The sequence below is a fragment of the Limanda limanda genome, chromosome 16, assembly GCF_963576545.1.
Source record: "Limanda limanda chromosome 16, fLimLim1.1, whole genome shotgun sequence".
Taxonomy (NCBI): Eukaryota; Metazoa; Chordata; class Actinopteri; order Pleuronectiformes; family Pleuronectidae; genus Limanda; species Limanda limanda.
Window position 1 is genome coordinate 12,752,054 of NC_083651.1, and position 13,893 is coordinate 12,765,946.

General features: G+C 41.8%; 1 protein-coding gene across 1 annotated transcript; it reads left to right on the forward strand.

Moving 5' to 3' along the window:
• Nucleotides 1–4,517: 4,517 nt before the first annotated feature.
• Nucleotides 4,518–5,789, forward strand: pou3f3a (POU class 3 homeobox 3a). Its single transcript, XM_061088968.1, has one exon. The coding sequence runs from the start codon at nucleotides 4,518–4,520 to the stop codon at nucleotides 5,787–5,789; it is 1,272 nt and encodes a 423-aa protein (XP_060944951.1).
• The last annotated feature ends 8,104 nt before the right edge of the window (nucleotides 5,790–13,893 follow it).

Below are 13,893 nucleotides of genomic sequence, written 5' to 3' on the forward strand. Positions count from 1 at the left end.
CGGCCCACAGCAGTGTTTAACCAGTGCATCTGTCCATTAGGTATCATCGGTAAAGTCGCAGCAGGGGTTTGTAAACGACAGTTGTTCCAGTGTTGTAAACACAATTGCCCTCTTCCTTTCCACTCCTGGCTGCGAGCATCCGTCTGCTGAGTAATTCCACCACATCAAGTGCAGTTGAGAAATGGCCATTTGTCTCGGCGAACTTCTCATGCCCGATGAATCATCTTTAAACTCAGTCACTGACAGAAATCTCACATCAAAGTGCAATAAGACACATGTTGGAACCTCAGAGATGTCGTCTGCCTTTAAATTTGAATATAATTGGTCATGTTTGTCTCATACTTTTCAGTCGGTCTGAATGGGGGGATTTTGGGAATGGATACATTTTGATCATTTCCCCTCCGTATCCTCTGTTTTCCCACTCTCTGTAGCCCGACTACCACCGCACTTTGTCTCTCCTCATTCTCTCGCTCTCATCTCCGTGGCCGCCTCTGCTTCTGATTTAAACACACAGCGGGGGGTTGTGGGTAGAGGCTCACGCTGCGAAGGATCCCTCTGACTCAGGGAGAGCTGAAGGTCAAACACACTCATGATCAGAACCACGAGATGACACGGAAGAGGTGGAATAGAAACAGTGCGGGATGGAATCCGTGGAGATGTGTTCTGTCCTCTCAGCGGTGTGCAGTTCATTCTGTAAACACCACAACGTATGGCCTCACAGTGGAGGAAGCTTCTGCAGCACAACAGATGTAATATCAAACAATAAGCAAGTTTTTAGTTGTTCAGCATCACGTAATAACAACTTAAACACATGTAGACATATATATTTCTACAGACAATATTGATAAAATACTTGCAAGAACACTGTCATCTTTGCAAGTTAATTTTGTTTTGTCTGCCATTTTTTTCTTTTTTTCTAGCTTCTAATTAGTGAGACCCTTGACTGACAAAGCAAACAGAGCTGCAACAAGAGAATGAGCACGAGGAAAATCATCTGTTTCTTTGAATGGAAAAACTCCTGGAGCCCAGATGAAGCTTTTCCTTTTTCTCCTTTGCAATTTTTTTTTTTGTTGGAAGCATTTGCATATTTCAAAAGTCTACCAAAGAAAATAGCCCAGGGGCAGAAATGGCCGATCTGCATATTGAAGACTCAACAGAGGGCGAGGAGTGGGATACGGAGAGAGAGAGGGAGGGAGGGAAAGAGGGAAAGAGTATAGAATTGAGAACATCTAAATGACATGAAAACGATCTAAAAGAAATAATAATGTCAATTAGCCGATGTTGTCATTGTTCTGGATAATTGCAGTAGTCACTACAACTAAAACAGTTTATTTGCTCAGTTGTAGAGCGTTGGTGTGCAGAGAGAGAGAGGGAGAGGGAGAGAGGGAGAGCAGAGAGAAAAAATGTGCATCATAAGAAGGCCTCTTCACCCAGCTTCCTTCATGAATAACAAATAGTGGACCCAGTGCTGTGACCAGCCAGCACAACACATGAAAAACATTACTGCATTCCCTGAGTCGTCTGGTTTTCTCTACATCTCGCTGGTCGGCTGGAAACATGAGAAACACGGCGTCGCTTTTGAACAGCTACGCTTCATGTTTTTTTACTTTGTTTGACCGAATCCAGCTCAACAACATACAGGTTTGCACAAGCTGTGGAATTAATAATCACTTGATCAAATCATTGCATAATGTAAGAAGAGTGTTGAAGTACTCAAGTTGGATCGAGTTGTTATCTTGGCTTTATTATTGATTAATCAACATTAATACTTTAAAGGCCATTTCAATTTTGTTAAACATAATAATATTTGGGTTGCCAGGCATGAATAATCCCTCTGCCTAGTGAACATCCTCCTCCCACTAAACACTTATATATATTATTACGCTTAAATAAAGTTTTTTATTACAATCACATGTCTCCAGTTATTAATGTAGTGTTTGTAAAATCAATTTTAGTAGTGATACCAGTTGATTCATTTTACTTATTCCTTATCCCTTTTATAAGCCACAATTGTAAAATACTTTTATATTATATATTCTATACTGTAATATGATGCAGACTCCTAGCTTAACTTTGTGTAAGGAATCTTATTTGTTATGTATTTATATATGTATGTGTAACTTTTTAAATTGTAATGTTAAAACCACAGAGTCAAGGTATACCTCAATGAAGAATGTGAAAACAAAAATATTTTGATTTTTCATTGTTCAAGAATCCACTGGTTTGTGTGGTGTGTGTCCTTTCTCTTTTTATGTAGCTCTTCGGGAAAGCAGCTGTCGAGCATCTGGAGCGAAATCAAAGTGTTAACAAATTAATATGAAACATTATTGAACCTATACTATTTTAAAATCGTATTCTCAGAGCCCTTCCTTTAATTGTCCTTTAACATTTACAGCCAGGTGTCATGCTGGTGGAGGATATACACTAGAAGAGATTTTTCAAAATCATCCAACCCAAATGTTTTTCTTATAAATCGCTAACAAAGGATTTTGTAAATTAAATGATTTAAATTAATGATCTATAAAGCTATAAGCGTCAATTTACCAAACTTTTACAAATTGTTTTTTTTATCAGAAAGTTGCATCTCTGTGTTTGTTCTTGCTGATATGAAAGGTTTTTCAAATTTTCTGGACTCACACAGGTTGGAAGTTTGTGCAGCTATTTCAAACACAACATATTATTTAAACATGGCCAATTATTCACTGTCCTAAAAACTTTTAGTTGACAATTTAATTGTTTATACATCATGTGATTCTACCATTTTACTGAGTGTGATTGACATTATGCTCTGAGGAGTTGAACCCCTGAGTGTCATTCTGCCTTAAACATTCACTGGACTAGACACACGGACACGGTGAGTTATTAAGGAGACGAAAACAAACCAATTATGAAAAAATACTTCACATTAAAACTCCTGAACTTCTACTGATACTGCTTTGCATACCTTATTACGTTTATTGTGACCTTGAAGAACTTAAATTCACTTTTGTAAACCTTTTACAGCAGCAACTTTTGCCATAAGATCCTATCATATTTGTGCCTTACTTAGATTTTTTCCCAAATCTTTTCAGTCAAACCAATTTAACAGTGCTATAATTTAACATTGGGGGGATATAAGGGGAATTATGACAAAAGGTTCAGTTTAAGCTGTTGATTTATGGGAAAACGCAATTCATGCGTATTCATCTTTTACCTTTTTGGCCACGATTCAACTCCGCTGAAAAGCATCAATTGGCACATTCACTGGGCTGCACCTGGCTCTCTCCTCCGCTCACAAAACTTCGGTCGAACATTCTCCTCTGCGTGTTTATTCAGCGCAAAGTAACGGACCAAGGAAACATCATCCCAGCAGAACTGGATTTGTGTTATGGTGTCGGGGACAGTGTGTGCAGCCGGTCCGGTGTGTGTGTGTGTGTGTGTGTGTGTGTGTGTGTGTGTGTGTGTGTGTGTGTGTGTGTGTGTGTGTGTGTGTGTGTGTGTGTGTGTGTGTGTGTGTGTGTGTGTGTGTGCACCTTCACCGCGCACCAGAGCGGCGCGTCACGCCACTGTGGCCTTCCTTTACCATATGAAAAGGAGAGCGCATTAAGATGCAGGAGGCGTACGAACCCCCTGTTTACCCAAAGCTGACTGGAGTATCCTTGACACGGGCCTTGCTGCCTCTGTGCTGTTCCAAAGGAGATAATTCACCACTGTACGGAGTTATTCAGTCTGGTACACGCAACTTTAGTGACTTCTTAACCTCAGGGAGAAGCATAATAATTCATTTGTTTTAATAATATAATCATAAACCTTGTTTTTATAGTTTGGAAGACTTTTTGTTGCAGGGTTTTCTTCTTCAGCGTTATTCGTGCACAAGCTGCTTAAAAACACACACGGATCCCTCAGTGTCCTTCCCCCCCTTATTGCAATAGATCATCTTTCGTTTGCATTGTTGCATTTTCCTGCTACAAGAACTTAGTGCACCCGAGGTTTGACTCTGAGATGCACCAGCTCCTTTCTCTGACTGCGCGTCCAATCAGCGGGAGCTTCGCAGACTCTTCCAGTTGTAATTGGACGGAGGTGGAAGAGGAATCCGCAGCCCTGGCACAACGTAAACACATGCCCGTCTCCCTCGCTGCGCAGAGGACGCACCGGTTAGAGCAGCTGGAGGGACCTGAGAGGACCACACCGCTTTAGAGGCTTTAAAGTTTCTTTTTCTTTTTTTTTTTTTGTCGTTATCAATTACTTGCATCCAGATTGTAAATATAGAGAGAATTGAACAGCTCATCGGTTTGGGCGCAGAGAAGGTCTTCTGCCATATCGTCGGGTCTGTGGATTACGCACGGCGCAGCTCAAGGGACAGAAAAGTTTTGCGTAACGAAGCGCGTTTTCCACCAAGAAGTCATCAACTCAAATTACGATCTAAGCCTCAATGGAGTGATTTTAATTTGCGAGTTGCACAAAGATAACCAATGGTGATCTAGACTGAATTTATGGATTAGGAACAGTGGGACTTTGATCAATACATATCCAGATTTATGCTTTGTGGGATGGCAACAGCCACCTCCAGTCCCTATCTAGCCAACAGCAGGATTCTATCCGGCCCGGTCCTTCACTCTGACCGGAGGGGTGGTGGCATGCAGCCGGGCAGCACCGCCGGGACCACGGTTTCCAGTGGATACAGAGGGGACCCGTCGGTGAAGATGGTGCAGAGTGACTTCATGCAGGGAGCCATGGTGGCGAGCAACGGGGGCCACATGCTCAGCCACGCTCACCAGTGGGTCACGTCGCTGCCGCACGCCGCAGCCGCAGCAGCCGCAGCCGCGGTGGCAGCAGTCGAGGCCGGCTCCCCGTGGCCGCCCAGCTCCCAGGCGCAGGAGGTGAAGAGAAACGGCGGCAGGGAGGACCTCCACCCGGGCTCCGCTCTGCACCACAGGTCCCCACATCTGGGTCCCCATCAGACGCACCCGGGAAGTTGGGGGGGCTCCTCCGCGGCGCACATCGGCCTCTCCGAGGGTCAGCAGCAGCAGCAGCAGTCCCTCATCTACTCCCAGCCCGGCGGGTTCACTGTCAACGGGATGCTCGGCTCACACGCCGGGCAGAGCCTCATGCACCCGGGGCTGGTGCGCGGCCAGTCCCCGGAGCTGGACCACGGCAGCCAGCACCACCACCAGCATCACCACCACAATCACCACACACACCACCACCAGCATCACGGTGTGAACCACGAGCCGCACTCAGACGAGGACACGCCGACGTCGGACGACTTGGAGCATTTCGCCAAACAGTTCAAACAGCGACGGATCAAGCTCGGTTTTACGCAGGCGGACGTGGGCTTGGCGCTGGGCACCTTGTACGGCAACGTGTTCTCCCAGACCACCATCTGCAGGTTCGAGGCGCTGCAGCTGAGCTTCAAGAACATGTGCAAGCTGAAGCCTCTGCTCAACAAATGGCTGGAGGAGGCCGACTCCACGACCGGGAGCCCGACCAGCATCGATAAGATCGCCACGCAGGGCAGGAAGAGGAAAAAGCGCACGTCCATCGAGGTGAGCGTAAAAGGCGCGCTGGAGAGCCACTTCCTCAAGAGTCCCAAACCCTCCGCGCAGGAGATCACCTCCCTGGCGGACTCTCTGCAGCTGGAGAAGGAGGTGGTCCGGGTCTGGTTCTGCAACCGCAGGCAGAAAGAGAAGCGCATGACGCCACCTGGACTCCCGCGCACCCCGGAGGACGCGTACTCGCAGGTGGGCAGCATGGGTCCCGACACTCCGTCCCCCTCCATAGACTGCAAGAGGATGTACAGCGACACGTGAAAATAACTGTGTTTGATTCGATATTTAGAGAAACGTTTCCCCCCGAAAGACTCAAGTATGCTTAACTTTTCGTACACTAAATATGTCCAGTTAGTATCCAGTCTGCGTTAATTTCAGAGCAGGACAGATGTCCTTTTACGCTTCGTCGAGTATTTTCCTGCACAATGGATCAACCTTTGGGACAGAAAACCAAATGTTAAACGGAAATCTGAGAAGAAAACAAGTTTTGTGTCTTTTACATTCAATTTTCCAGAGACTTTAAGGCTCAAGTTCAGAAAAAAAGCTCTTTGTGCAGTTAATAATATAAATAGGTTCCCTTGTAATGCTGCAGATTTCAATGCCCCACTCTTACCTTTTTGGTTTTTGAATTGAAAGGCATTTTATTCAGCATTTAGTTGTTTTTATGATAAGCAATAATTTATCAGGTGTTAAAAGGTGTTTCTCACTTTTGTGTTGTGTCAGTGGTTTTATGTTGTGCCACAGTTTAAAATGGACAAAAAGTAGAAATTATTCCAGTTTCTCCTTCATAGGAAACTTTTTTCTTTCTTTCTGGAAACTAGCAAACATGCCCTTAAGTTAATGTACAAGTATGTCTGTTGTGCATTTCTTGTGATTATTTATTTCTTCCTCTTGTGTTTACTTTCACTGAACAGACAAATAATTTAATAAATCTTACATGAGGGAAATTGTGTTAAAATACTTGAGGTGGCCCAAACGCACGCACACACACACACACACACACACACACACACACACACACTTCAGGTTTTATAAGGTTTTATAAGTCTCTACCTGTCAAAAAGGTTAATTCATACTTCTTGTGTCTTTCATGAGAATCAAAGACAAACTCAAACACAATATACATCATTATCTCATGAATTGTATAAAGTCATAACATATAAGCCTAATATTTATATTCATGTGAGCTGAAAGTAGTTTGAAATTCCTCTGTTATAATTCCAGCAATTGATCAATTAGTTCATTAAAAATGTCAAACTTTTGCTTGTTCCATTTCCAGATTAGAAGATTTTCTTTAACTCTACATCTTATAGGTTATTAAGAGAGTTGTAGTAGAAAAATCTAGTTTTTGTGTCTCTTTCTGTAATTTCACAGTTTCTGGTATTTTATGGAGAAAACATCTCGTGGACAAAATAACTGTCAGATTTGTTGATGTTTAAAATGTTAACTGTAGTTGCAGCACTGGGTGTTTCATTATGTTGTCTCCTCCGTAACATAAACCAAAAGTATTTGTCCTTATCCTACACCATTTTGTATGATGCCATGTTGACCCGGACACATCACGGAACCCCGTACTTGAAATCAAATTATACATTTTTGTGTGATACTGTATATCAGTGCAGCCTCATATAAGTCCTGTGGCAGCGCTATGTACTGTAGCTCTGTGGAACGCAGCCAAGAGAGGTCGGCTATCCCAGTCGGCAGTTCACCTCGGCAGCGGTTGCCAAGGTTACGGCGAGCTGGAGTGACACAAGGCAGCAGATCTTTTGCCACAGATGATGGGTTTGACTCGGGACGCCGGCTCTGAGAAAAAAAAATCAACGTTTCTTCTTTCTGTTTCTAATTCATGCACACAAACACACAACAACATACATTAAAAAAAACACGTGCAGTAACATACACACACATGTGCTGATGGTACAAGTCAAAACTCTTATTGGTGACAATGCAAGGTGTCAGAGAACGAGTCGGTGAGGAGCTGCTGTTACAGTGAAGGTGGGAGGGAGGTCAAAGGTCGGCTGGTCGGCTACAGTAGCTGCGCAGCAAACCAGACGGAAAGTGAATAAACACAAACTCGGAAGTTAATACATAACTGGAAATCTAACACTTCAAATTAGAATCTGTTTGTGTCTTTTTTTGCATTGGATCTAATGAAAATACATGGGTGAGCGGCACACACACATTTTTTGGTAACTTTTACTGTGATTCAGGTTTTTATGGTTTCATTAAAAAACAGGTACGCCTTCACGCAAACATGTAAAGATGTGTGTGAGGTGTGTATATGCCCCTGTGTGTGTTTTGTGTGCGTCTCTTAGCTGAACATTGGCAGGATTTAGGGGAAACTTGGGCCTTGTGGTTATAAATAGCAGTCGTCCTGTATGAATGGGCAGTTGCAATCGGTCTTTTACACATCAGCCTGAACAACCGTCGTCACTGCAGGTCAATTTTTAATCTGTGAAGAGGCTCAGAGGAAACAAGTATGATGTGGACATGTCGATGGTGCTTGTGTGAAGTTTGAGAGGATTCAGCTGTTGTCTGCTGAAAAGTTTAGATTCATTTTTTAGCTTTGGACAAATTTAGGTTTTTACAGAAACAATGTTATAACGAGACTAGATCAGATTGCAAAATATAAAAAACTTTTACTCACTTTTGTTGACTTATTTTTATTATTATGAACTGGTGCTGCCATAATTTAAAACTCTCTCTCTCTCTCTCTCTCTCTCTCTCTCTCTCTTCCCCCATTTTTGTCCATTCACCCAAATCGGTCGAGGCAGATGGGTGTCCACTTTGAGGTTGGCTCTGCTCGTGTTTGCTCGTTTTTGAAACTGTTGGGTTTCTCTATAATATTGTAAGTTTGCGATCTTACTATGTAAAGTGGCTTGATATTATGTGTGTTGGGATTTGGCGCTTTACAAATAAAATTAATTGAATTATTTGATACAAGATAAAAGAGAGACACTGTATTCTGTCATGAGCCAGGAATCACGATCTCAAACACACAATGTTATTGAAGTTGAAGTCGTCTGCATGCTTGTGCAGTTGTATCACACAGAGGTGGACAGGTGGCTCCGCTGCTCACTGTCATCCATGGCTCTTAACTTGATGTATTCCCATCGAGATGCAGAAGTTGAAGCTCGCTGCAACAAAAATAAGGAGAAAGGCAAAATCTAAGCCTCTAGGATTGCACTGTGATCCCCTCAAAGCTTAGTGAAGTAAAGATTGGAGATAAGGCTGGAATTGAGGGGGGATAAAAAGCCCTTAAAGGGGTTTTGTCCTCACATGATGCCGGATGTCGTGTCTGAATATCAATGCTAGGATCTGGAGGGTGTACAAGCCTGTGATGTTACAGTACTCAAAGTATCTGAATCTGAACCTCCACAACACATGGGACAAAGTTTCATTATTTCCTCAGACAAAATATTCACAAATGTTTAATCACAAGATATGCATCAAATTGACCTGGAATAGTGAAGAATGAATAATAAGATTCAAACCTAGAAAAGGATAAACCAATTGCAGATTAAAACATGTACATATAAACTAACATAATAGGCAAAGACAAAGGAAAAACCCATATTTACATTAAAACATTGTTGCATCAAACGGTCAGAAGTTTACAGCCATACAACCAGAAATGCAAAATATATCTCATGAGTAGATGCATATCAGATAATAATTGAATATGTAATAGGACAGTACAAATCCTCACCTCTGTCAAAAGGCGAACTCTCAAAACCATGATCCCTATAGTTTCTGTACACACCAAAACTCCCTGACTACTCCTGCAATAACTGTGCATTTGGAACAATTCTTGAATTCATATTCATATTTAACTTCACATCTTATATTCATATTTATGTATATTAGTCATGTTCCTACCTTTATCTTTGAAAACAAATTCTGCAATTTTGCCTGCTTGTCTCTTTTTTGTCATCTTTAGTCTCTTGACATGTAGCTGTAGCGCAATAATTTCCCAATTTGGTATCAATTAGGTTTATCTATCCGTCCATTTATCTATTAATTAAAGGTTATTCTTATGAGGTGAAGGTTCCATAATTGCCTGATATAGAAGAGTGGTACATCCCCTATGTCAAGTCACAGTCCTCCAGTCCTTATCAGCCATTATGATAATAGTTCTATGGCAGCCAGGTGACCAAGAGAGATGTGCAACACTGATGGTGACTGCAGATTTCCAATCTTTGACCAGAAGCTCTCTCCCTAACATAAGGGCAGTCTGGGTCCATTCAGCAAGTGATGGACTTAGCACCACCTCACATGTCCATTATGCATCTGTTCTTGTCATCACATCAAATGTAGCCTCTGCTCGTGCATGTACAGTAAGAATGCACAATTAACATTTAGTGCTAATTGTTTCTTGCATCACTGGAACAGTGGCTGTTTGCAGCTTAGACACTAAAGATGCCATTATACCTCCTCCCATAACAACTGCTAATATATTTGTTCGTAATTGCTCTTAAAGCCTTTTACATAAGTACTTTACACAAAGCAATTACTGCTCGATAATCCCTTCCTTAATGATTGCTGTTTGTGTCTCAAAGTTCAGACGCAGTGACGTGCACGCGCAGACTCACACCTGCACCTGTTCCACAAATTATTTAACAACGGCAAAGTTTTCACCTGCAACTCTTTTCATTGTGGTTTGCATATGATCAGTTCCCAGTTTCTGGTGTTAATTATTTTCTATGTTGGTTAATGGCTAAAGTCTAACACTGATTAACACATCATGGCTTCCTCAGTGTGACTCAGTGTGACTCTTACGTGAAGTCAGAAGCAGCGTTGTGCATGAATGAAACAGCCAATAGGTGCGTTTAAGTGGATTTAATGTTTTATTTCCATGTGAGTGTATTAAGACAGTTGTATGCACATGGCTCAGTTATTATTCATACAGGTGTGGGTTCTCTCCTCTCATCTGAATATTATGATTTAGTGGTTAACATGTTTCACTTTGCCAGTGTTTGCTCTTTTTTCGGTGAAGATGGAGTTCCAAAAGTCTCTCCATTAGGAGGAAATTAAAGCAAACATCTGTGGAATAATGGACAGGGAAATGATTTCTCTCACCAGCGAGCCTTTTTTGTGTGTGGGTGCCACTGAACGTGACGAGCATGCATGTGCCAGACCGGCGGAGTGGAACTGTTTTGATGGGCATGTTCAACACATTGGCATGATGCCAATTTAGACAAGCATGCCCACGAAAAGAAGCTCCAGCTGCATACTAAGTGTGAACGAGTTGTAAGTGTGTCAAGACTCAGAATATACAGATGATAACAGATTTTCAATACAAATTCATTACAATTGAATTAACTGTAAAATAAAAAAAAAAAAATAGGTTGGCATGTTATTTTGATTGTCCCGACTTAGCATGTGATACTTGATTAATAATATTCTTGAATATCTCATCCTTTAAAAAAGGAGCCATATCAACTTTATAAAGTCTAAATTAAAATAGAAATAAATATATATAAGAAAAAGAAGATACTCAAACACACATATAAAAACCTATAAATACCAAAACATAGGGGCTCACCAAATAGAGGCCAAGTGGATCTCAGGTATAATGCTGCCATCTCCTGGATAAAATATTTAATGCATATATGCCAACCCTATGTCAATCAAACAAGTTTTGTTGTCAGGGGGGAGGGGGGGGGGGCGGTTTTTACGCAGAAGATATTTGGGCATATTTTTGGCGCCACATGAAGTATCTCATGACTTTTTATTTCTGAGTCACACTGCTCCTTTAAATCAGTGACCAACCTGCTGCTGTGGCGTCAGCATCTTCCGCAGGCGGCCCGATGGCGATCGATCCGCCAGTGAAACCTTTAAAATGGAATATTTTGGGAAAAGCTCGGCTGGGAGAAGCGCACCGACCGTCTCGACGAAAGACACTGAACATAAAACCCGCTCTCAGATGAAACCGTTCAGGTAGGCAGGCCTCCTCGTGTCTGGTGCATGCTCAGATGTGCATTGATTTATTCCTCTAATCCTCTGCTCGGTGTTTACAGAGAAATCTGGCTTTTTGCGTTTTTTGTGTTTCCTGTTTTTCCTGCAGAGCGCAGAGCAAACACAGGTATGTGAGAGAAACAGGCTCATGTGATGCAGATGTGAGAACAGACCGTGTTCATCATTTGTGCTGAGGCTGTGTAAAATTCCTCACTGAATTTAAACCCTCGCTTATCCATACACGAAAACAGGTTATGGCATCATACATATGGATCAATGGGGAAAAGTAGGGACCTGCATTCAGGAGCTGTGAGGCTACACTTAAACTAAATTTCTAAATCTCTAAAATGATACAGGCCTGTCTAAATTAATCATATTTAGGGCCCGAGCACTGACCTGACAGGTGAGGCCCTACTGAAATTGTAAGGATTATTATTTTGATATTGTATTTCTATTTTTGTAGTGTCACAGTTTCTTATCGCCTGATCAGTCCCCCAGCTGAGCTGCAGCTAAGCCGCCTGAAGCCACTGGGTTTTGTGGAAATAATCATCTAAGAACCAAACATAGTGTTATCTCATTATCACGTAGTAGGCAACATGAATCCATTGATTTTGGATTTATTTCAAATTTATTTATCTTAATTTTATTTTTGTTGGTTTATTCTGACATTAACTCATAGTTGTATTGCTTATTCCAGATTAAAATGACATGAAAGGAGAAGCAGGCACTGCCCCATGTTTATCCCCTTATTTCTGACAAGTCATCTTTGCTCTCATCTGATAAAAAACATTTTAAAGTCCTGTTCTGAATAAGTTTGATTCTTTTGTGGAGTCGTGCGTGTTCAAATTATATGATATGGGAAATATTTTGGTATAGACACTTCTTTAGGGGATGAGAGCTATGCTGCTTGTTACCATGGTGCTGGTGACCTTGTTACCTTGGCAACAACCAGCAATGCTATCCAGTGGCCTGGATTTTGTGCAAGAATGTAACTATGATCACAGGAGAGAAAAACATTTAATGGCAGACATTTGGACTTGTTCAGAGTAAGAAAACCTTGGGTGTCTGGATTTTGGTTTTCCCGTTACATTTTGAGGGCCATTGGCGAACTTCATGTCGGCTCAGTCTCACACTGTCATGGTCCATTGAAAGAACTGAGCAATTTTTGATGTCTTTGCGTCTGCTGTTTATCTTTTTTATGCAAAAAGTCAAAATGTCTGCCTACTACACGCAGCTGGCAACATAACGATCTGATACCTCAACACCACAACCAGCTCAACACATTGTCAACATTTGCACTGTCCCACGGCATTGTAGGAGCTGCAGGTGGAAACCATAGCAACAGACGTGTCCTGTGTTTGTGTCCTGAAGATGCTGCTCCGCTTAATCCAGGTTGCATCAGAGTCTGAAGTCAAGAAAAAACAGGCAGCTGTACCATGGGTGTGTACTCATACTCCACTGTACGTGTACTCATACTCCACTGTCCGTGTGTTGTGCAAATGTGTGTGTTTCTGTTCATGTGTGAAACATCACAGCTCCGCTGTTAATTATTAATCTCATGCTGGTTGGTGAGCAGCACATCATTGTCCTTTGTGATTATATATATATATATATCAGTGTGGTGCATCTGTGGGACGGACGTATGTCTTATAAAACTCCCTCAGCATCATGGGTATGTCATTCCTCCTCTCAATGTTTCATATTTATAAGTGTCACTGAGAAATAGATCATTGAGCAGCTCAACTGATTATCTAATGAGACACATTCACGCAGTATATCAATGACGATGGTTTTTCATGATGATATCCATTAATTGTCAAATAGATTTTTACGTAATGACCAGGGGATCCAGGGGTGTACTTGCCCTATAGCTGAAATCTGATCAGCCCCTGTAGTGCCCCTTTTCTGTCAGTAGCCTTAAAAAACTAATCTTACTAAAACGTATTATCAATACTAATAATAAATATAAAGATGTGCTACTTTTTTTGGTAATTTCTTGAACAAGAAACATTTTCATAAGATATTCAATACAGTCATGTTCAAAATATACAGTGTAGTAGTGTTTTAGAACTTCTGGTGTAGTTTTCCTCCATCCACCTTTTCTCCTGGTCCAGCAGAGGGCGATCCCTGCCCTTTTGACCTATCAGTAGAATAAACCAGTAATGTTGCGTTGATCTGCTATGATAAGCCGTCCTGAGCCGACTTATCATACGTTACAAAATCAGAGTATGTGAGGAGCAGCGAGTCGAAGTGTCATCTACACCTTAGATAGCAAAGTAACAATCACAGGTGAGGTTGAACCACAGACGAGCAGAGCAATGTTAAGTGTTCAACCTCGTCACTCTTTGTTCAAACTTGACATGTTGGCAAAACTGACAGCCCTAATATTCCATGATGTGAATGAATA